Consider the following 24,738-nt stretch of genomic DNA (forward strand, 5'->3'; position numbering starts at 1 on the left):
TGTGCGTGCGCGTGTGTAAGGATGAAACGCCTTTTCTCCTCCAGGAGCTGCATTGTTGACATTGGCTTCATGACGTCATGCTGGCCCTCATTCACAACAATGGCCAAGCCCCCCTCTGCTCCTCTACGACGATGGAGCCTCCTGCCTTGACGATGCAGCGGAGATGTTGTGCTCTGAAGCACATTTCATCCATCAGTCACACATGAATCCGATCAGACATCACACTCATCCCTGCTGGGTCAGGAAAGTGTCTTAAAACCCTGAGCCAAAGGTGTCAAGATATATGCATCTATTACAGATGGACAATTCATACATTATCACTAGTTATTGATTAATCCAATCCGTTTACCGATCTCTGGCTTACCTTAAGCTTAATTTACTTAAAAAGCTGAATTAATATATTTTGGAGCTCTTAGAGACATCTGGACACCATGCCAGAAATCTTGAATTAGAACCTTGTTACCTCCTTTCCATGTCCACACAGACCCCCGGAGAACCGTCAGAAACTGCTGTGACCTGTTAACAGCAGACTTAAACCCACAATGCCTCTGAATTCCTCAGGAATCCACAATAAGTCAGATTTCTGCCATTTGATCTAGTGTTTAGTCTACAGTGGCTCTGCAAACTGGGAGGCAGGCGTCCACAAGAAATGTGGAGTGAAAGCTAGGATCAGTGGATCTTTCTTCACAAAGACATGTATCTACAATGCAAAATAATTAAAGACACATTGTATTACTTCACAACTTCATTTAACTTTTATTGATGAGTGGTGCAGAACTTTGACTAAGGAAAGGATAATTTCAATTCAAGTTATTGTAATGAATGATGGGACAAGTCACTTTCAGAGGCCAATGTCGTTCATGTTGGTCACTGACAAGTGAAAATCTCTGCTACTTGAAATGCCCATTACCCATTTATTTATGAGGTCACATTGAGTCCCATGTCTTATTAAATCTTAGCTTTGTAGTACTATAAATAGTATTAATACTACTACTGTAGTACTATTTTGCATGTGTGTATAATGTGTGCCTTGAGGTTCAGTTTACCAGAAGTCTACTGAAGTTGTTCCTTTTTCATAGCAGACATTTTGAGGTGTCACTATTAACACTTACTAGAATGTTCATGTTTTCAATCCCTCTTTGCTGTCTAGGATGTGAACAAAGGTCCAAGATTCTGATTAATATGGGGAAAAAGAAGTGGGAGTGCTCTGATGATACCAAGGTTATCAATATATGGGTTAGATTTATGCATAATGCAAAACAAGATTGATCAAGTTTAGTGTGCATTGGTCCACTGCTTGGTCCATACTGAAATGCATCTCTATATTGTTTTTCCTGCAGATTCTGATCCAGAGATGATTTGTACTACTGACATTGTTGAACCTTAACTTTTCATCTTGCATCACCAAAAGGGTGAAATTGCATTTGTTCAGTAGTCTCGTTAAAACTTAACCCAAGCTATACTTTATGATTAGTGCAAAGATGCAAATGTCATGCTAATGTTAGCTATCATCTAATGTTAGCATTTTGGCCCAAAGCACAGCCACTAGCAAGGTTGTTGTCACATTTTCTTGAGCACAGGTCTAAAGGTCCATAAACAATGACGGTTGTTATAGTTTTCCCAGATTCCAAACTAATGTATCCTAATCAGTTAAACTGTTTTGTCTGACAATTGACAGAAACAAAATCACAATGTAGTTATTAGGTGACTAAATCTTGGCATTTTTTTTCATTCTCAGCCCCCAAATGTTTGCTTTGATAGTATTATTTAACTTTTAACTTTAAATAATGTACCTGCTGAATTATTTAGACACTTAAATAATAATATATTAATTATTATTAATTAAATAATCAAATCAATCAATTTGATTACAATACAGACATAATTCATATCTCTCTCGTATCTATTGAACAAACACAATTATATAACACTATTATACATTATAGGCAGACTATGACACAAAGAAATATAAATATGATCAATTGAATAATTATATCTTGTCTGCAGTGCACTGAGGCCATTCTCAACAGGACAGTAGGTAAAGTACGGTTTCTAATCCAGAGCATAATCCCGCGGGAACTGGCAGAGCTGCTACATATTATCAGTTTGCCACAGACAGGCACCTCTTGGGCCTCATTCTGAGCGGCTGCATTCAGATCAGCCCACATTCTCAATGTCAAGACGTTATAAATAGCCAGAACTGATTTGTACAGCTCCTATGACAGCTAAGATCAGCTAAGCGGGGGGATGTGATGTTCACAGGCGGCCCTTTTTTACAAGCCCATTAAAGGTGGGAATCCTGCACCTTTATTCCACATTGGTGTTATGTCTAAAATGTCTGATCACAGATTGGGGGTGGGGTTGTTGGTTTGGCAGAGGTAGTCACAGAGCCAGATTGATGTCTGTGTAAAAGGGAGAGCTGGCATGACGGGACAGACGCCAACCGTTGTGTTACATGCCATGCCTCTGATTATGGAACGCCAGCATTCTATGTAAAAATCACACACTGGGGCAGATCTGTGCCAGCTTTGTTTGGTTCAGTGTAAACAAGCATACACAATAGTGAGGGGTCTCGGTCACCTATGTAGCGGGATCTTTATTTGAAAGAGGCTGGATGGATCCAAGGGTCGTCTCATACTGTTGAAATGACAAAGAAAGGATGATCTAAATGGTGGTAATGTCCTCAGGTAACTGTTCACATACTTTCTGATGGTATTGTGGTACAGTAAAGTATTAGCAGTCAGATAATCAAAATGCTGAACAGTCACCTTTCATAAGACAATAATATGCACTGTTGTTCAAAGTCTGTGAGTCCTGTGTAGTAAGTGGTGGAACCATCTGACACTCATGTTACTGCTACATACAAATATCTATTAAATCAAAAGTCATTTGATTGGATGGTTGGAAACAAGTTCTCCATCTTCATGGGGGTATAGATGAAACAGCACGAAAAAATAACGACATTAAAATAGGAAACAAGAGATGCATTGATGTTGTGGATGGCTCTAGGCATCGGAGACAGACCTCTGGCTGAAACAGACAGAGCTGTGATCCTATTCAAATTTAATAATGATTTCACAGGGATTAGCCCTCTGATACCAGACATCAAAGGCTTATCCTTACCTCTCGGTTGTCGTGTTCAGTTTGGCCTTTTCACTGGGAGCAGAAGAACAAAAAGAGACTGGCTGTGGCACTATTCAGATAATAGACCTCAGTCCAACTGGGGCCCTAAATAATGTCCGGTTGGAGAGCATACAGTTGCAATCAGAAATATTCAACCCCCCAAAGATTTTAAGGATTTATCAATTAAAGTTGACAGAATCTTGCTCAAAGAGCAAGATTCTGCTTCGGATGACTTCTTTATGACTTGAGTGATACAGAAAATCAACACGGAAAATGCATGATGTAGTATTTGTGTGTAGCAGTATATTTTGTTAAGATAGCCATGTCACAATTATTCAACCCCTTTATAATATTGTTGTTTTTAAAGCTGTCTGACAGTTTTTTTGTCCTAAAGTTGAGTTGAAACATTATTAAGCCTTTGGGAACTCTATACTGATCCTTCATTTATTTCAGCTGTGATGCATACAGTGCCTTGCATAAGTACTCACCCCCTTTGGACTTTTCTACATTTTGTCATGGTATAACCACAGATTAAAATTTATTTCATCGTGAGTTTATGTAATGGACCAACACAAAATAGTGCATCATTTGGAAGTGGGGGGAAATATTACATGGATTTCACAATTATTTACAAATAAAAATCTGAAAAGTGTTGAGTGCATATGTATTCACCCCCTTTACTGTGAAACCCCTAACAAAGATCTGGTGTGACCAATTGCATTCACAAGTCACATTTGCAAGTCACATAATTAGTAAATAGGGTCCACCTGTCTGCAATTTAATCTCAGTATAAATACACCTGTACTGTGACGGACTCAGAGTTTGTTGGAGATCATTACTGAACAAACAGCATCATGAAGACCAAGGAGCTCACCAAACAGGTCAGGGATAAAGTTGTGGAGAAATATGAAGCAGGGTTAGGTTATAAAAAAATATCCAGAGCTTTGAACATCTCTCTGAGCACCATAAAATCCATCATAAGAAAATGGAAAGAATATGGCACAACCGCAAACCTACCAAGAGGAGGCCGTCCACCCAAACTGAAGAGTCGGACAAGGAGAAAATTAATCAGAGAAGCAACCAGGAGGCCCATGGTTACTCTGGAGGAGTTGCAGAGATCCACAGCTGAGGTGGGAGAATCTGTCCACAGGACAACTATTAGTCGTCTACTCCACAAATCTGGCCTTTATGGAAGAGTGGCAAGAAGAAAGCCATTGTTGAAAGGGATCCATAAAAAATCCAGTTTGGAGTTTGCCAGAAGCCATGTGGGAGACACAGCAAACATGTGGAAGAAGGTGCTCTGGTCAGATGAGACCAAAATTGAACTTTTTGGCCTCAATGCAAAACGCTATGTGTGGCGAAAACCCAACACTGCCCATCACCCTGAGCACACCATCCCAACAGTGAAACATGGTGGTGGTAGCATCATGCTGTGGGGATGCTTCTCTTCAGCAGGTACAGGGAAACTGGTCAGAATAGAGGGAAAGATGGATGGAGCCAAATACAGGGAAATCCTTGAAGAAAATCTGATGCAGTCTGCAAAAGACTTGAGACTGGGGCGGAGGTTCATCTTCCAGCAGGACAATGACCCTAAACATACAGCCAGAGCTACAAAGGAATGGTTTGGATTAAAGAATGTTAATGTCTTAAAATGGCCCAGTCAAAGCCCAGACCTCAATCCAATAGAGAATCTATGGCAAGACTTGAAGATTGCGGTTCACAGACGGTCTCCATCCAATCTGACTGAGCTTCATCTTTTTTGCCAAGAAGAATGGACAAACCTTTCCATCTCTAGATGTGCAAAGCTGGTAGAGACATACCCCAAAAGACTTGCAGCTGTAATTGCAGCGAAAGGGGGTTCTACCAAGTATTGACACAGGGGGGTGAATACTTCTGCACCCAACAGATGTCAACTTTTTTGTTCTCATTATTGTTTGTGTCACAATAAAATTTATTTTGCACCTCCAAAGTACTATGCATGTTTTGTTGATCAAACGGGAAAAAGTTTATTTAAGTCTATTTGAATTCCAGTTAGTAACAGTACATAATGGGAAAAAGTCCAAGGGGGGTGAATACTTATGCAAGGCACTGTATATAAACCCCACCCATGAAGGTATTCAAGGTGAGTTGCAATCATGGGAAAGACAAAGGAGCTTCCACAAAAGCTGAGAGAGGAGATTATTTCATCACACCTGAAAGGCCTTGGGTAGAAGAAGATTTCCCCAAAAAATTATATTCCAAGAGACACAATTGGGAACATTATGTGAGGTGAGGGGGTTGAATATTTCTGATTGCAACTGTATCTCCTGTCATCTCCTCAAACCAGCAGGAGAAGGCATCTGGGTTGACATTCCAAGAGCCAGGGCAAAAGGACTAGGCAGGTGAAGTTGAAAAATGGCAACTTGGATTTACAGGAACATTGTAGGTCGTATTAAAAATTGCAAAGTGAAACGTTAGTCGAGCAATTAATTCGGTCCTTATTCATGCATCCTAGAATAATTTGATTCTGTAAATTGACATGTAAACGTAAATGAAGGAATATACTAAAGCTGGCAAAAGACCTCAGAGACTCCGGAGGCTCTCACTCGGTGAGTAGGATGGACAAGACGTGGAGCTCAAACATTAGGAAATCCAGACATGCTGTGTGAGTTGTGGCACCTTATGCACGTAAGCGCAAGCCTTTCTAAACTATGTCCAGTCAATTCAATTTGGTTGTAGAGAAGTCTCAAGGATAACTTACTTTTGTAAATGAAAGATTTCAGTTGCAGATTTTCAATAAATGAGCAAAAAGCACAACAAAAAATATGTTGCCACTTTATCATATAATTGAGTGTAGATCAATGGGTAATATTGCAGTTTTATCAATTAAAAAGAAATCTACACTTCATTACAGTTTGCAAAAAGTGAAGCGGTGTAAATTCTTTCTGAAGCCTCACTATATTGGAATGTTACATGATACAAAAGTACAAAAGTATTCAAATGGTGGGTAAAAAAAAAACAGTTTATTAGGTCAATGGTGGTTGTTCCTATAGAAACAGCTCTTGGTCTTGAGATAGCCTGTCACTTTATCTAATGTATTCTATCTCTATAACTCATATTGCAATAATGTTTGAGTACTGACTTGCCTAACTCAACAACAAGCTCTAACCAGCAGGAGGTGACAAATTCATGGCAGTCAGCACACATATATTTTCTTACTCTTTAACAAATCCGATGGCGCTGCTGAATGTCACAAACTACTGATGTCTGGTGTGGTCTTAATTCAGCCAAACCTTTTATCAAAAACCTTTTCTGCATGTGCTTACATGCGTGCATGTTTGTGCGTGACTGTGACGATAGTATGTTCCAATTGTTGTTGAAGGGAGTACTGGGATTTATAAAAAAAACATGCATCGCTATGGAAACTGCTGCTTTGCATCTAAGAGAATCCAGTCCTTTTTTAAAACCAGATACATATCTCCAGTGGAAACAGCCACTAACACCAATAGCCTGCTCTCTTCTATCTGCTGTGTTGGACAGGTTGCGTCACCTCATTTGTTTCCCAGTTCAAAAATATCACTCTCAGCTTTGCCTCCTCCATTTGTCACCTCTCAATTAAAACCACCTCTTAATGACTTAAATGCCTTATTGTGATATTCAGAATGATCAGATAGCGAGGGCTGGACCTGTTATAAAGTAAAAATATTAATAACCAAATGGAAATGGAAACCTCAAAGAGACCAATAGTGTAAGACAGTGTTGTGTTTCAGTGCAAGGAGATGCAGCAGGTGAACCTACAAAGATAAACAGATATTTGCCATGCTCACCTTGCTGCATACAATACATATTGAAATTGTGATTCTGACCACTAGTGTGAGGTTTGACACAAATCCCTCAGAAGATGGGCAAGACAACAAGACTTAAACAAAGTTTTTTGCAAGGGCATGAATTAATCAGCCTGTGTAGCAGTTCTTCTGAAGAGAAGTCAGAACGAATTCAATAACACTACACATGATACCATGTTCACCTACAGTAGGGGAGAATTCACCACTACAAGTGTATGCTATAGAACAGGGGTTCTCAAACTTTTGCAAGCTGGGCCTCCCCCCCCCCCCCCCCCCAAAGCTGGTTAGGGGTAGTTGCCCCCCGAGCCGCACGATGATGTGCGCCGCAGGATGAAGTGCGCCATAGGCCGATGTGCGCCACACGATGATTTGCGCCGCAGGATGAAGTGCGCCGATTTGCGCCGATGTGCGCCTCAGGACGATGTGCACCGCAGGAGGAATGGCCGCAGGATGATGTGCGCCGCAGTAGCATGTGCGCCGTAGGATGATGTGCGCAGCAGGATGATGTGCGCTGCTGGCTGATGTGCAGTGATGATGTGCGCCAGGATTAAGTCTGCCGCACGATGATGTTCGCCAAGATGGACGATGTGCGCCGCAATACTGGATCTACCTCCTGATCTGCATCATCAGATTCTTCCCTGAACCATACTGCATCCTTCCACCAAGTTTCATGGTACAAATTGTTTTTGTGTAATCCTACTAACAAATAAACGCAGATGAGAACACAAACTCTTGTCATGGAGTTAAAACAATTCTAGGTTGAGATAAGATTTTGGGACTTTTAAAAATGATAAAACTATAAATTGGCTATGACGCAGTTTCATGGTTCACTTCACTGCCATGTGCACTTATTTCAACGCATGATGTCATTGTCACCTCATTTAAAGGGATTGGGTGACATTTCTAATCATCTGTGCTGGAACCTCTCAAACTAACAGCAGAACAAGTGCGTCAGTAAATCATCATGTCACCTCCACTCAGGTGTCCTACTGTGACGGACAGGTGGAACTTTAAAAGCACTTTTGAAACATCAGCAGTTTTTTTTTAAATCAAAACATTGAGAAAAATACTTCACACTTTCTTTACTTTATAAAAGCATATAGGTACAGTATGTACATTTTAAAATCACTGAAGAAATGTGTCGTATTTTATGAAATAACTTGATGTGAGAAAATAAACTGTACAAGAACCCTAAGGCAACGTTTGAACAACTGCATTTTAACAACAATCAGAGTGCCAGAGGAACGCACTGTCATAGAAATCACCAAACTAAACTGAGACTACATCACATGCTGTAGATCTCACCCAGATAGTGCAGTGTAGAATAATGTTAATTCAATTCTGTGAAATAAGTAAAAAGGAACTAAAGACAACAGAACGTTAACAGATAAGAGTCTGTCAGGTTCATTATTCTACAGTTATTTACAACAACCTTTCTACACAGCTGTTCTTTTTCTCGCAGGCAGCATGTGTCTGAAGCAGATCTGCTTTGGTAACACTTGTATTCACAGTAACATGATTCAGCCCAACCCGCCTTTCCTCTTTTCATAATACACAATACAAATGCTGTAATAACCAGAATATATAAAAGTAAGAAGGATTTACAAATATCAGTTGTAGTCAGTTTTCAATAATTAAAAAAAGAAAATACAACAAAATACAACTCACTTGGTAAAAGGTAAGTTCACTTATAACCTCACAGGGAATTGACACCTAAAGCTGTTTCTTCAAAACATTTTCATAAACAGTTGGGGTTTATTTGTGTGAATGGAAATACTTTTTTGGGGTGCTCAAACTCTGGACATAAATGTCTGAAATGAAATGTTTCTGTCCAGGTGTTGGGTTTTTACAAATCCTTACAGTGGAGGTGAGTGTGAAGTTTACAAGTTGTAAGAATCAACTAAATGATTGAGAGTAAGCCCCAGGTTCAAAACACCAGCCATTTACTTTAACATGGTGGCAGGTTTGTCCAATACCAGCTCTCAGCTGTCACTCAGATATCATGGAAAAACCCACTCGGAGGTTTGAACCACACAAAGCATCTGTGACAGCTGCTTTATCATTTTTCTCTTTCATTACAAAACTAACTTACATTTCAGGCGCACTTTAAAGCTTTGGATTTAATTATCATGTTATCTTGATACATTGCTTTGAGGTGGTAAATGTCAAATTTTCTCAGGATGATGGGCTTCCCTACTTTTCTCTTTCTGTGGTAGTGTCGTATTTCCTCCATGATGAGAAGAGGGAGTCCAGAAGAGAGCTGAGTAAAAACAACAGAGAAGGTGTAGATGAATCGCTGTGACCCCGTCTCCTGTTCTAGCTGTGCTGCTGGTTCTGACTCCTTATCAGGCTCAGTTTGCTCTTCAGGCCCTGGTAGCGGGCCGACAGGTGGCCGTTGTCCTCCAGCAGCTTCCTGTGCTCCTGGATGAGTCGAGATGAAGAGTGCTGCTCCCCCTGGTCCACCTCCAGCTCCGACATCAGCTCCTGTCTGGGCAGAGGTTAGCAGCGCAGAGACTCCATCACTGTCACTGTAAATGTGCACCTACATGTAAAACAGGTCTCCCAGGATTCATTCAGCAGTTGTGGAAATATGCTTATTTCTCTCATTTTGCTTTAGTCATCTCAGTGAGATGACTAAACATGGGGAGGTTAGCTTAGCATAAGGAAACAACTAGCCTGGCTCTATCAGCAGTTCAATGAAAAGCATCATATATATCCTGCGAACACGCTTTATATACCATAATTAGGCAATGCTAACTTTTTGTATTGTTATAATGCCATGTCATAAAGATATCATCATGATGTAATTCATACCAAATAATGATGAATGACTGGGTAATCTAAATGAGAGATCACCATTAATCAATAGCTAAGACTAAAACTTCATATAATATTATTGACCAAAACAAAGTAGTCTACCTCATGTCACTGGACGGCTGAGCTGACCAATGTATCTTATTGATGACTGTACATTAAAAGCACATCCATAAATACATTAATATGAGCCAGATACTGTAAACACTTGAACTCCAGAGATCCTCCGAACATTCTCCAGAGGGGCTGTCTGCGTGAACGCAAATGCCAGAGTGAGAGCCCCCCGATTCACATGCAAGCGGGTGGGTGTGTTGATGCAAACATTTAAAGAATATAAAAATAAGAAAGAATCGCCTGTGGAATACTTGTGGAAGTCGATGTGCTGTAAACAAACGTATGTTGTAAAAGTTAGTTACTTCCTGCCTCTGCCTGCTGCACCACCCCTCACCTGAAAGCTGCAGAGATTTGAATCATGTGAATGCGTCTGAGCGGAGAATCTCCAACTGTATTGTACATAGGTGAAGAGAAAGTGGGGAGCCATTCTGCAGACTTCCTCTGGACGTCTTGTCTGAAAATGGCCCATGACTACCAAATGATCTTGCACACAGATGCATCCCAGCTGATTAGCAGCAGATGGATTTTACAAATCCTTTATGATCAATTCTGTTTAGCTCTCTCAAAGCTAACACACGATCTGTGACTCGACTTACTTCCTCTGGACAAGGTGAGTGATCTCCGACTGGACCTTGAGGAACTCCTGAGCCATCCTGATGTGCTGCTCAAACACAGCCATGGACTCTTTGGAGTTTGGGCAGGGAGCTAGAGGCTGAAAGCACAGGTCCAGTGATTAAAGTACTAACAGTGTGGAACACAAGCTTTAGATCCACAACAGGTGGGAGACACATTTTGTCAGTTTTTGTGCCCTGATTTTGTAGAATATACATCAAGAGCAATATCAGGACAAAAATTGGTGGAATTTGGAAATATGGTTTTATACTGAATAATGAATCTCATGAAACCCTAAAATATCCGAGCAAGACAATTATTTAGGCAACAACCTTTGTTTTTTACTTCAGTTAAATGTTTGTTGAATCTTGATTCAGAAAATTCTGAACTATTAGTATTATATCTGACTAGAACTAATTCAATGAATAATTTGTGAGCTAGTAATAATATATATAAATAAATAAGACAATGATTATCAAAACAACCTTATATCATATTATTAACTTACCTGCAACTGGTGGTCCAGCTTCAGGTAGGCGATGGGAATAGAGCTGTCTACACCATTGGTAGCTAAAGACACACAAACACAATATGTCGAAGTATGAAATCTCAGGGCTGATAACAGTAAGCAGATATCTGGTATAAGTAGGTTTTGTCATAAGTGACTATGCCTAGCATTCATAGCTCTTATTTACCTAGCAACTGTCGGGTATAGGATAATAAAAAAGTATATGGTTCAATAATAAGCTACTAGCATCTTTACGTTTACTTATATGATTAAGATAAGAAGAAAGCCAAAGTCTGGTCTCTTCTCTGCCACCTGTTGGCCATAAATGCTAACATTGAATACTTTTCTTATGCAGGCCTAAATCAGACCGGTCTGCTTCTCAACAATGATGAGAGCTTACCACAGCTGGAACTTCTTATTCTCTAAAATAATAATATTTGTAATATTGATAAACCTCACTAATAATTCCAGAAACATCTGTCTCTCTGTCAGAATGCTGGAAGTGCAGCAAGTTCCAGCCTGGCTGCATCTTCAGCATCAGCCTGTCTTTCTCATGGTGCTCCCTACCTGTTGGACTAAATGTCATCCTCAGCTCTGATTGGTTAGTGGTGGTTACAGGGCTGCTGCAGTAGGTGGGGCTTTGGGAGCGTCCTGGTTGACTGTCCACACTGGACACCTTGGACAAACCAGTGCGCAATGTGGCTGTCTGAGGGAGATAAACAAAAAAGTTAAAACCCTAAAGCAGAGGTTGAAGAAAACAAACTCGTAAAGGTTATATTACCTTTGAAGGTTTGAACTGAAGTGGAAATTTGGCCTCAGAGCTTTTCAGGGTTTCTTCTCTGCCCTCTGAGTTTCTGTAATCCGCGTTGTCGTCACTTCTGTTACTGTTGGTGTAGTCGGCGTATGAACCTGCTGCCAGCACAGAGGAATTTATGAAAATACTTTCTCTGGCTACAACAACACACACAAGTCTATTTATAGATATTCAATATTCATGCATTGATAAAAGTAGCAAGGCAGATAGCTACCTGAACTTGTGGCTGATGAAATCCTGTTGGCTGAAGACTGGTGAGGCAGCTGCAGTGGTTCTTCACAACCTGGGAAATACTGAGAGATCCAAAGACACCACATGTCACTCGTCACAACTCCACTTTATGAGGACATGCATTAGAGGGTATTTACTAGTATTACAAACCATTACCAAGTTTATGAAACCACTTACAGTGATCACCTTTGTCTGGGCCAAATTGATCACTGTAAGTGGTTGATAACTAAAACTGGGATTGCACAGCTTCTGGAGGTAAAAACTGCAAAAAATTAAAGTCTTTACGGTCAATACATGTATGAAAATGCCAAATATCAACACTGATCACTAGAACCAAATTATTTAAACAGTATTTGTCTAGGAAACATTCAAGTGTTGATCATTACATCTGTGATCACGATATCATTATTCTTCCAGAAAAAAGAAGAAAAGAGGAGTTTCCAGAAAGAGTTGTCCATTTCTAATGTTTCTTAAAAAAATAAATCATCAGAAGAGTAAATTGTGTTTTTTTTGCGGCCTAAAAATATTTGATCCCAATAGCAATCCAAAAATATATGAAAGTCATCTGAAAGAACAAAAAACAGTGTGTGTGTAGCCCTGACAGCCTGTGATAAACACAACTAATCATTTCATTCATTGCCCCAAATTACTGGTCAGCATGGGAGTCGGTGGGATGTATCGGTTGCAATAGCAGCCTGCTCTTGCAGCCAAGACTACCAGCAACTCTTAGGTGGAATTTCGTTATACATGTTACTCAGCTCATAAGATAAATCATTATTTATCTAGTTTAAGTTGGATAACTTTGACCCTTTCAATTGTTTTTATGGGCTATATGCTTTGGTGATGATTTGAATGTACAGCAGTGTACATGTGTATAGGAGGGAAATGCAACTTTCGATAATGCTTATTGCACAATCGTCCAAATGCAACCACCAGTGTTTTCTGAAAAAAGGCATTCTAATGAAGTTGTCCCCTCTCTGTGCAATCAATGTAATTCTTCATGGTTTTTGTCGATTCGTTTGCTTATTTCTGCAACACTGAAGATGACTCTCCACTCTCGAACCTCAGTAGGATACAACCGTTCTGCTGTTAAAAGGACATGTGTGAAAAAAAATTTACTTCACCAAAAACTACTTCTGGTGATGCAAACGAACTGTGGCATCATCGTCCATAGTTCCTTGTCTGTTCCAAGCTGAGCTTAACTTGATTGGTGTGTGCTCTCCTATTGCAGTAGGTTTCTTCTGCCTTGGCTTTTTGCAATGGAGCAGGGCTCCAGACCTCGCTCATATCACACAGCCCTATTTCGTCCAGACTCACGGAAAAAGATGACATCATCCAGTTTGCATCAAAATAAGGCATTACAAGCTGAACCCAATGAAAAACAGACTCACTACTACAGTGATAGAAAAACATGAAGTCAATGAGGGTAATTTTAAAGTCAGTGGAAGATTTTTTCAAATATATCTGCAATTACTTTTTGACCCACAATAAAGGGATTAAAGACATTAAATCCCTTAATCCTTCTTATTACAATATACTCAAATATCTTCAGAAGTGGGGTTTTCAGCCTTAGTATGAAAGGCTCGGCACATCTCTGATTTCTTTAGCCTTCTCTAACAAACACCCAATGTGGAGTTAGGGTGTGATTAGCCTCGCGTAGCAGGGGAAATAAAAAGAGAGGGTCAAAACCCTGTGTACAGAAGACAATGTGTGGAATTGAGGCCATCGTGTTTGCATTTTGCTTCATGTCAGCCAGTTTCAGTCCTGTGTTTGTTAGCAAATCAGACATCAGCTCAATGGGACATTAAACAGTCATCGGTAAAGTTTGTCTAATTTCCAGTTCCACGTTTACAGACAAACTTTATATCGTCCACTTGTGATCGGATCGCTCAGGATGTATGTTAATACAAGGTCTGAGAGAAGTGAGCCTCTCGCTCGCAGGTCAGTACTGGACACTCTCCTACGGAAAGTAGCTAAGGTCAGTCCACAAAGTCTGGAGAGTAACTAAGTGCTTTTAAATAAAACAGTCACTAGACGGCTCTGATAATAAAAACTCTTAATGTCAATTCATTTTTGAAAGAGCGAGGTCTGATGAGGAAACTCTGCTGACCAACCTATGGTGTAATTTGATCACAATTTCCATCACTCTCTTAGTTACTTTCTTACTTAGTCCAGCTACGATGAATATTTTTTAGGGAGGGGGTTTCTAGTCGGGATTATACCTTCATGAGATGGCTCATGGTGTTCTCCACCTCCTCCATAGACGGTCTCTGGCTGGGCTCTTTGTCCCAGCAGCGGGTCATCAGAGTCTCGATGGGTTCAGGGAGGTATTTTATGAGAGGAGGCCGTGTACCTGGTACAGAGTGGGAAGAACGTAATAATTTAACATCACAATAAAATACATTGTAAGTCAAACCTACTTTGACATTATTAGGGTTTTTCTTTTTTTTCAATGACTATATAAGGACTGGATGATATGGCCCACATTTATATTGCGAAATGTTTGAATGAGTTTATAATGATAATTATCACAAAACCTGTCACATTTTAATTTCTTTAAAGTTTGATGGCTGATTTTTGCTCCTGAGTGAATGTCGTGGTTTTAAACTCTTCTAAATGAGCAGAGAATGATAAACACTTGGGGCTCAACATCATGATTCCTCTCAGCCATCGGTCCGACCCGACTCCAAAACCCCACTTTCTCCAAACATTTATCACATTTGACACAGCTTCATTACCTTTCTACAAATCCAACAGTACCCCCCAACATATAGAAAACACACCTCTATATGTGTCCTTTTAATTCTCAATGGTTCGTGACCATTTCACATTAGACCTTTGAGTCAGTATTAGGATTCCACTCACCTCTGTGGACAGCCCACATTATACAAAATGCTGAGCCACCAATCTCATCAAAGGGCTTCTTGCGTGTGATGACCTCCCACAGGATAATACCCCAACTGAACACGTCACACTTTTCACTGTAGTTGCTGCCTGAGGAATACACATCAGCACAATGTTTACTGTATCAGAGCATCAGCCACAGAATGAAGGTAACAATTAGTTGAATAAATAGGTCTTACTTTAACAAAATGCAAGATCAATAGAGAATCAGGGTCAAAATTCCAACTCCGTACAAGACACACGAAGATGTCAAGGGAGCTTTTGATGATAAAATCCAACGCTGGTTTTGATGTACTGTAAACCAAATGATGTCCTGCCTCGGCCTTTAATCAATCGATAATTAGAAGTGACGGTCGTGCTTGTCTCTCACCTTCAAAGACCTCCGGTGCCATCCACGCTGCACTGCCTTTATTGTTGGTCATGGTTGTTTGGATATCACAAGCTGTGCCAAAGTCACATATCTTCAGCACTGTACCCCGAGCCACAAGGAGCAGACTGAAACAGACAGTGGACAGAGATTAGAGACCTAAGAAAATAAAGTGTTACGTTGTGACAGAGCAGGTCCGTCACTGACTGCAGGCAGTGCACACAGACGCACACATGCATACAAACACACACAACCACTGAACAGGCAATAAACTTAGCCATTCTTCATTATCACCTCTCTGTTTCAGTAGCACAGCCAAGGGGGCTCACTTGGTACCTCTGCTCTCATACATACACACAAAACTCCACATTTTTTTGTCACCATTCTTCTGCCTCTTCATCCGGCCTCGAAGTGGTGATGGGCAAAACTGGGGAGTCACATTTAATCCTATCATGTTTGTCGATCTCGCACACATTTGTGGTCACATGAACTACAAAATAATGTTTGTTTGTAATCTAGAAAATGTCTGCCTTAAATTGCTTAAGACCCCTTACAGGAGCAGAATAAGTGTGATTGTATTTAGGTATAAAAATATTAAGCGTAGTGGGAGGGGCTGCTGCTTTTAAAGGAGCTGCTTTTGTCCAAGAACTTCAGTCCTGGACTTCTCATTTTCTATGTAAAGCGAACGGTTATATAAAAACACTAATCTTGTTTTCCTATTTTTGAAAAACAACAATCAATGGCAGATGAAAAAGAACCCTGCGACATACATACTACAGATAACCTGGTATACTCTCACACATCTACCCATATATTCAAGACCAAGCAGGTAGGAACTTTTGAGTTCAGACAGAACAGCTGAAAAGTAAAAGATATATTAAATGGTGAAAAGTTGACACCAGCTACTTTTTGAAGTTTAACGATATTCGGAAAACGTGGTAATCTTGTGGAATATGAATATCGCGATGATGATATGACTTTCGAGAAATAAACATAAAACAGTCCATGGAAAGCTCCGCAGCCCGAGGAAGACGGCTGATGAATCCGCTGCTCTGAGGAAAGATTTAACTCATTAAGAACAGTATCGATCATTATGTGATGATCAGGGTTGATATTGTGGTGTGATATTATCATTTCAAACAAATCAACATTTAAACATGATTCATTGACAGAAAAACCCATCAATGATCAGAATATCTTGAGATTATTATCTACGGCAGCAGGGCTCCATCTGATTGGCCAGGTGCAGATCGTGAATGCACGGTACATGGAACAATATTTATCGCAGTTCAAGCAGTCTTTTACGATACTTATATCGTACATGTGGACATTGCGATGACAATACATTTTCGATATATTGTGCAGCATCTGTACATCTTGACAGAATCAAGCTGCTTTCAGACATGCACAAAACTCAGACATGCACAAAACTATCGGCTGACTACTTCTTCCTCCTGGCCTCAATGTAAAGTCTGCTGAAAATCAGGAGAAACCAATGTATGAGCCCAGAAGGGGATCCCCGCTGCGAGCGAGTGGGGGGGTTGATGACGCTTGTAACGCACGACAGATGCCAAAATGGAAAAAACTAATATCTCCCGATGAAAAAGCTGACGACGGTGTCAGGGGGCTGCGGACGTGATCACATGATCTACACGGTAGTGCTAACATATCACTTCCTGCTTCTTTGTGCTGCACCCAGCTGCTCCACCTCTCGCCTACATAATGTGGAGGATTTATTGTTGTGGTGAACGGTGCAGAGAACCTCCTTCGGAGTTGTGCATGTGTGAAAGACAAACTCTGGGTAAACTCTGTAGCCAATTCTCCAGACTTTACCCACAGGTCACGTCTGAAAACAGCTTCAGACAAAATTAACCTTTTAATGCGTAGCTCGACAGACACATCGACCAAAGTTTCCAGAGTTCTTCCAGTAAGTCTGAATTGTGTGACTACTATGTGTTTGCTAATTAAGTCTTACTTTGGTGGTTTGAGGTCCCGGTGAATTAAGGCCTTCGGCTTCATAGCGTGCAGGTAGGCCACTCCCTTTGCGCACTGCAGACACCAGCTCATGGCATGAGACGATGTGTATTGGGCCTGAGGGTCGGCACTGTGAAGGACTGAGGTCAAGCAAAGAGACAAGAAAAGAATGACACATCACTATATGAGCCCACAAGTGGACTACTATCATTCCATTGAAAATACACAAGCACCATTGGTGTCGTTTTTTTTTATATATTTTGCCCAAAATATTACATAAATCTACTAAAATGTGTGTTTTAACACAAAAAAAAACGTTTTCATAAGCATGCTGCATAATGACTTACCGTTATATAAAGAGCCACATTCTGCATACTCCATGACCAAACAGACCTGAAATCACAAATCATGTTACTGTGCCTCAGTAGTGAGATCATTACAGTGACTTCAGAGCTGCAGAAGTCAGTTTCCTACAGATCAGGACGAGCTGAAGAGTGAACAGGACATTATAAATCCCTGTCGAAGGATATGTGGACTTAGCTTACCAGGATTATTTTTGAATGCGTTAAAACTTGCAAAGCTATGTTTCATGTTTTTGCGTCGGAGGTCATTTTATATCCAGATATCATGTAATTACAATGCATATCATTACTTATCAACCTTTTATCAACCATGAAAATTCATGGTTCAGGCATGTAAGCAGCAATGGCAAATTGTTACCTCCTCCAATCTTCATTACTTTTCTGCCATTGCCATATGTTTTCAGAAAAAAAAGAAGATTCAGAATGAGCATATGGTTGCAAAAACAAAAAAGTTCATCAGTTTAAACATTTTACATCTAGTAGGATTTGGGGTGATTGAATAAGGTTCCGAAATCTATTTGCTAATTTATTTTATTTATTATTAATTAAATATAAAAATTGTATGTGCCAAAACTGCCCTGAATCAGAAAAGTCTTCATGATGAGCTATGTTGTGTTTGACTCAGCATTAGCCATGATCACTGTGATACTCACCGGATTGTCACAGGAGCCATACAGCTTAACTATGTTGGGGTGATTCACCCTGGAGAGCTGGCGGAGCTGAGCAAACACAAGAGAGCAGGTGGCAAAAAAAACACATTAGTATACACACCTGATCAGTGAGTGTGTTTGACTGTGATGGGTTTTCATATAAAAACTTAATTCTCAAGGTTTAGCCCTGGTTTTAACGTCTGCCCTGAGAGAACCGGTCACAAGAGGATGGCTCTAAGTTTGTCAGTTCCCATCCGACAGTAGAATCATTAAAAAACTACGGTTTTCACAATAGAGAATTAGAGATGTGTATGTATGTGTGTGTGTGTGTGTGTGTGTGTGTGTGAGTGAGTGAGTGAGTGAGTGAGTGAGTGAGTGAGTGAGTGAGTGAGAGAGTGAGAGAGGCAAGTGTGGAGTTTTGTACGCACTGTGGTTGCAGCACGATCAACCAGAGCAACAACTTGGAGGAGTTAAGATGGGATGGAATGAGTTTTGGACACACACAAGGTAGAGAGAGGGCCTAAGTGAGTACATGTGCTCCTCACAGCTTTGCAATGTAGTGATTCATAAATTCACCCATTTTAAAAACAAAAGAAATACTAAATCAAAAAGTGTCGGTCAGGGTTAATATCCTGGTAGTGACCTCAAAGTTATCCAATGTATGTAAAACAGTGAAAAGATAAAAAATGGAGGTCCTTCAGTGTGGCCCAGTAAAATGAATGTGGCCACCACAGAATTTGGTTTGAGGGATCGGATCTCGGGACACAGGTGGATGTGTTAAGACCTGAACTTTGCGTTGTCTACTTGTGACCCAATTGCTAATGACAGATGTTACTACCAGTTTCTGTACGCTTCTGTACAACTACGTCTAGTTGCCTTTGATTCAACTTTCCTCGGTGAAAGTGAAAAAAGGCGGAGTGCTATCACATGTCAATCTTTTACAGAAAGCCTCCTCTGACATAAAGGGACTTATTCTCCCGCTAAATGTAGGACGTATCTAGAAGTTCAGACAGTGGGCACTGGAGAGTCGGGATATGGTTGGAGTGGTGGGCTTCACCGAGGTGATCACCGTACCTCGACCAGGAAAGCGTTCCTTTCATTGTCACTCTCGATGGTCTTGATGGCCACATCCTTTCCTTTCCACACGGCCTTGAAGACGACTCCAAACGTCCCTCTGCCAACAGCCTGAAGAAAGACAACAAGGACATAACTCACCAGGACGAAACCCACCAGGATGGTTGTGCACCAACTTATTATGGCCCAGGAACCCCTCATATCCCAAAAAGCTCAACCAGGCCTTGTTAAAGAGAACACAGCCTCTCCAGTGTGAGGAGAGCTGGCTCACACGTATGAAGAGAATTCTACTGCACTTGAAAACATGTTCCAGTTAAGGCAGTCTCTAGTGAACCTGGGGCCTTGTGGTCGGTGTGTGTGAACCCCTGGGAGATGTGTGGTGGTCTTTGCAGGCCTCGGTGGGCTCAGCTCTCACAGTATTCTACATGGCATCGTGCAGTGAGAGCAGCTGAGTTTCATGCTGCTCAGGCACAGAATGAAACAAACAGCTGGACTGAAACAAACCCAGCAGCCTGGAGCTCAGAGCTAATGTCAAGCTGCTGCTGCCGCCTCTGTAACTTTACCGCTTCCACTTGAATGTCTTCATACTGGATGTCCTCGAACAGACAGACAGCTGGAGCCTCCACCATCGCACAGCAGCGGCCACACTCGTCAACGCAAACCGACGATGCAGGATTTCAAACCGCCTCAAAGTTGCTGCTATCGAGACAAACTCGGCGTGTGTCGTCTGCTCCTGACACACAGCGGCGCTCCGTCTGTTGTTGTGGATTCAGGAAGTGAGCAGAAGCAGGGCTGTTGTCTCATTCCATGCAAGTGTCTGTGAACGTCTCACAGCAGCCGGAGTGAAGAGCACCGGGAGACACTCTGACACTTGAACCCAGCACGAGGCGGACTGAACTCCGTCGAGCTGATTTCATCACATTAGGTTTTCACTTAGTTCAACAATCAGATTAATGACGCGATCACAACAGCGCTCCGCGGACGGACTCGCGCTCTTGAATGCAGCTTTGTTTTCCTTTCTGCAGCTTCCGGAGTTTCCACGGGGAGGCGACAAAGCTTTGCAATCATTAATCACCAGAACTTTCATAAACCTCTGACCCCAAAGCCCGTTGAATGGACATGTATCATCATCATCAATGGACATGTATCATCATCATCATCATCATCATTTTTATTTTTTTATTACTCCAGTATTTCCTCATTGCAAATTGATGAGATAGTGTTTCATTAGTTCTTAATTTTCTATATGTCTGTTATTTCTATATGTGTGTGTGTGGCTGTGGCTGTGGCTGTTTGCGCTTTAGGGTGTTAATAATATTTATTTGTGTAGAAACTGCAAAATATATTAAGTCTTCCTACATACTTATAATAATAATACATTATATCTATTATTAATATATATTTATAATAGCCTATACGACCAGGGCCTTGAAAAAAATCCTCTCCTCACCACCCCTTAGTTTGTTTCCAGTCCATCAGATCAGACCCAGTCTTCTGCATAATTTAAGTTACCAACTATCAGTAGATGTTGGCAGGTGCTAGCTGCCACCAGCTGATGTTAGGGACATATCTTCAGTTGTGCAACTTAGCGTCATTGAGTGTTTTAGCCTTGACATTAATGATACAGGCTGAACTTTATGGGCTACATTGGGGCTAAAGGTAAATCTGACTGGCTGCTAGCTTGTATGGCAGTACAATGGAAACCTTGTGGCCCGCTCAGTAGATCAGACATCAGACTATATGTCTTTTTTTTGGGAGAATATCCCTTTTACATTCTACCGCACTAATTAATGCATGCTGCAAGTGGATGTTATCAGATATTAGTGAGCAGCAGATGCTAGGTACAAATCTTCAGTGGTGTGCTTTATCCTCATCAGGTGTTTCAGCCTTTAACTCACAAGTCACTCTCTAAGGCAGACCCACCACAGGTTGACCAGACCTAGGTGCATGTCCCTAGCAGCTTGGGGCCCATTTGGGATCTTTCCTTCTGATCTAGAGCCATTGGCTGCAGTGTTCTGCAGTGTGTGATGTTTCTTTTATGGTCTTGTGCAGGGTTGTCCATTGATCCCCAGATCTTTGAGCCACCTGCTGTCGGAAACCCCTGCAGACACCTCCACAGGGCAAACTCTTGCTTTCAAACTACGTTGTTGTGCCTCAAATGCCATGTCTGCATACCGCAGCCTTTTGCTCTCATTCACTTCATCATCCTTATCCTCCCAGGGTACTGTCAATTCTACAAAGTGGACGATGTATTGGACTAGAGTATCAGTTCAGGTCTTAGGGGGGTAGTGACAATATGTGATGGGACTGTAACCCGCTGGCCCACATCCACCAACAGCTCCCAGTCTCTGGCTTGCTCCAACTGACCTCTCCTGGTCAGTGGAGGAGGCCCTCACTGTCCCTGTCCCCCCTCACAGACAAATATTTTTTTTTTTTTAACTGAGTTTGAGGTTTTGATGGCAAGGCATTGGTAGCAGTTATTTTGTTTCTATTGTTGCTAAAAGGCATTTGAGTACCTGGTTGTATCTCCACGTACACCTAACTTGGTAGAGACTTATTTTACAACCAGGGAGGATGTGCCTGAGGGTAGCTGGAGTTTATCATAGTGGGCAGGATGGATCTTAGTTCAGGTTTTGTGGTGAGGGAAGGACGTCATAGGTTGATGATGGTCCAACAGCCTGAAAGATTTGTCGCAGGACTCTGAGAGCGTCCTCTCCAGCCTTGTTTTGGTGCATTTAAACTCTTCTACGAGACTTGAGATATGCAGCTCGATGATGCTGTGTCCATACATGATGATCAGACCTCTTGGGACTCCATACCACTTTCTCACATAGAGGTTGATCTCCATTCTCTCCATAGGAACGTCAACTACTGTAAGTGGCCACATCAGTTGGGCCAATCTAAACAGCTAACAAGTGAACAAACACAATAATCGAATACTGCTGTTTGACATAACTTCTCCAAAATCAAACCTGGAGGCCTTTACTAATACATTTATTACTTGTTTTTTTCTGCTAAATTGGAAAAATACTTCTAAAGCTGTTAATATGTTAGCCTTTTAAGTGAAAAGTTTCTAAAAATGAGTCTGGTACATCTCACAAGGCCACTTCCCCATGGACATGGATTATGATATATACCAAACTTGAATCGACACAGTAGATTTGATTATTCATTATTGTTATTTTGTTAGTAGTTGTTGCTCTATCCTATACAATTGTTCTTTAAACATAAAAGAAACAGACAAATAAAAAACATGTCATTATCGGTATATTCTTATTACCACTTTTACTTGACATTTGTGACCACAGCACAACATTTAAACAGACCGAAGAGGCATAATATATATTTATTTCCAGTGGATAAATGTGTCAAGATCATGGGCTAAGAAATCATGAAAATATAGTAGTCACAAGCCACTCCATCCTCTGAGATGTTGGCATAGAGGTACCACATGGTCCCAGATGCTCAACATGTTAACTGTCAGTTTCTACCAAAACAAGACATTCAATCTTTAAAGGCCACATTCTCTACACAGAAACAGATAAATAAAGGTCCACAACACTGCTGGACACCATTTTAAAGCAGCTGGTAATTCACGAGCAGCTTGAGCCTTGTTATAGTGCTGTGATTATTCTTAATAATATCACTTTTCATTTCATCACTTTACACATATTAAAATATATGACCACATTAACTGATCACGAAGATGTTCCCTGTTAAATATCTATCTATAAGGAGTCCACACAAAAAGTATTTGTTCGAAAAATACTGCAGCAACCTAATGAATGCATTTTGGATACAATTTCTATATATTTACAGACCGTCATTTAATGAAATTATTAAATATCAAAGTGCTGCAGGAGCCAATCAAATCTTGCTCAAACAAACACTTATCTGCAGGCGCAAACCAATAAAATTAAGTTAATGCAAATACATTTCCTGCCTGTCATCAACCACCAATGATTGTGGAAAGAGGGGGTAGATGCAGCTGCTGAACCTGGTGAGTGCTCATCTGGCTGTGCGCACTGTACTTCTATTCAGCATTGTATCGAGCACTGATGGGAAGAAGCCCCAAATTCTAATGTTGTGTGTCAACATCAGCACACGGCAGACGCACAAAACACATTTATGTAAGTCCAGCATAAAATGTCATCAGCAACCAATAGTCCTTTTAGCCTCAGCTCTCCACAAAGCATTGGTAACACAATAAATGGCTGAAGTACAAAAATCCTTGCAGGCAAAGGTTGTTTCTGCATACTGTATATAGTTTATGTATCTGCACAACCTTGAACCATGAAAGTGGATTTAAGATAATTAACTTCCTGTTTGACCATATTGTTATGGAGACATCCCCAATGGGACAGTCCCAGTGAGATACTGTTGTCCGTGAAGTTTCCTGGTACTACTTCAATTTAGCTGCTGGTCTCTCTCGGCTGCCTTCATACGAGTTGAGTTTTCTTTGTTTTCTGCGGTTCATTTTGGACAGATCCTTGTCAAACACCTCCCCAGAGCGCAGGGCCGACACCAAGTCATCAAACTCGCCCTCCTCTTCACTGGCTTTGGCTTTCTTCGCCTTCTGCTCTCGGTCTCGCTTAAGCTAGAGGCAAAGAGAGTGACAGAGATTGTGAGAGGGAGAGGATGGATGAGGATGTTTTAACTGTACATTTAGCCATGCATGAATGAGGTGATCAATAGACAATGGATAGTGGGTAGGTGTTGTCATAGATTTCAGCTCTCAAAAGTTACCATTAAAGTTTGTGCAGATTGCAACATTTTCAAAAGAGTGCACCACCAACAAACAGCTGGTCCAGAGCAGTTGTAATAAATTGCCTATCCTTTCAAAAGAATGTTTTCACATCTGCTGACCGCACATCCCTCTCTTCATCTCTTAATGTCTGCTGACCTGTGCCTCCATGAGTGCCCGTTTCTCCTCCTCCTCCTTGCTTCTGGCCATGTTCAGGTTGTCCTGTTTGGCTTCGGAGAACGCCACGAGGAAAGTGTCGAAGATCCTGAAGAACTCATCCGGTTGAAGGCTGGATGTTTCCTCTCCAAAGTGTCTCAGTGCCTTTCCAAACTACAAGAAGAGACAAAGAGGTAGCAGAGTGACAATTAAAAGTGTGTTTGTGATCCCACAGCCCTCATGACAGGGATGTCCCAGTTACACCTGGCGTTTGAATTATCAGACTGGAGCTTGACCACATGACTGTACAGGTGTAATAGACCCAAGGACGAAATGTGATTTAAGTCCTCAGGTTATTGAAGACAGCTATGGATGGCGCGAACACAAGACCAAACGAAAAAAGAGAAAAAACTGCTTCATTCATTGTCACTGTATTCGTCTACTCTTCTTCTATCTTTTTTTTTATA

At 41.1% G+C, this 24,738-nt stretch overlaps 2 protein-coding genes across 4 annotated transcripts in view; both read right to left on the reverse strand.

The window, feature by feature from the left end:
- Positions 1-8,014: 8,014 nt before the first annotated feature.
- On the reverse strand, positions 8,015-20,368 carry LOC128451107 (mitogen-activated protein kinase kinase kinase 7). 2 transcript variants are annotated; one of them, XM_053434877.1, is made up of 14 exons: positions 19,935-20,368; positions 19,372-19,482; positions 18,301-18,366; positions 17,633-17,678; positions 17,287-17,425; positions 15,315-15,439; positions 14,906-15,034; positions 14,263-14,393; positions 12,024-12,102; positions 11,777-11,904; positions 11,563-11,701; positions 10,996-11,057; positions 10,472-10,587; positions 8,015-9,435 (listed from the first exon to the last, which is right to left on the reverse strand). In XM_053434877.1, the coding sequence occupies exons 1-14, from the start codon at positions 19,998-20,000 to the stop codon at positions 9,264-9,266; spliced, it is 1,509 nt and encodes a 502-aa protein (XP_053290852.1). In that variant the 5' UTR covers positions 20,001-20,368; the 3' UTR covers positions 8,015-9,263. The 2 variants fall into 2 exon arrangements, with proteins under 2 accessions (XP_053290852.1, XP_053290851.1); XM_053434876.1 differs by having other exon boundaries at positions 11,777-11,907; positions 19,935-20,367.
- Positions 20,369-22,627: 2,259 nt separating this feature from the next.
- The window catches only part of daam1a (dishevelled associated activator of morphogenesis 1a), a 28,902-nt gene continuing 26,791 nt past the window's right edge, over positions 22,628-24,738 (reverse strand). For both annotated transcript variants that reach the window (XM_053434643.1, XM_053434641.1), the window contains exons 25-26: positions 24,275-24,445; positions 22,628-23,968 (exon numbers count right to left, since the gene is read on the reverse strand). In XM_053434643.1, coding sequence (XP_053290618.1) covers positions 23,774-23,968; positions 24,275-24,445 — 366 coding nt within the window. In that variant the 3' untranslated portion in view covers positions 22,628-23,773. The remainder of the gene's footprint in view (positions 23,969-24,274; positions 24,446-24,738) is intronic.

Source organism: Pleuronectes platessa, chromosome 11, assembly GCF_947347685.1.
Source record: "Pleuronectes platessa chromosome 11, fPlePla1.1, whole genome shotgun sequence".
NCBI classification, from domain to species: Eukaryota; Metazoa; Chordata; class Actinopteri; order Pleuronectiformes; family Pleuronectidae; genus Pleuronectes; species Pleuronectes platessa.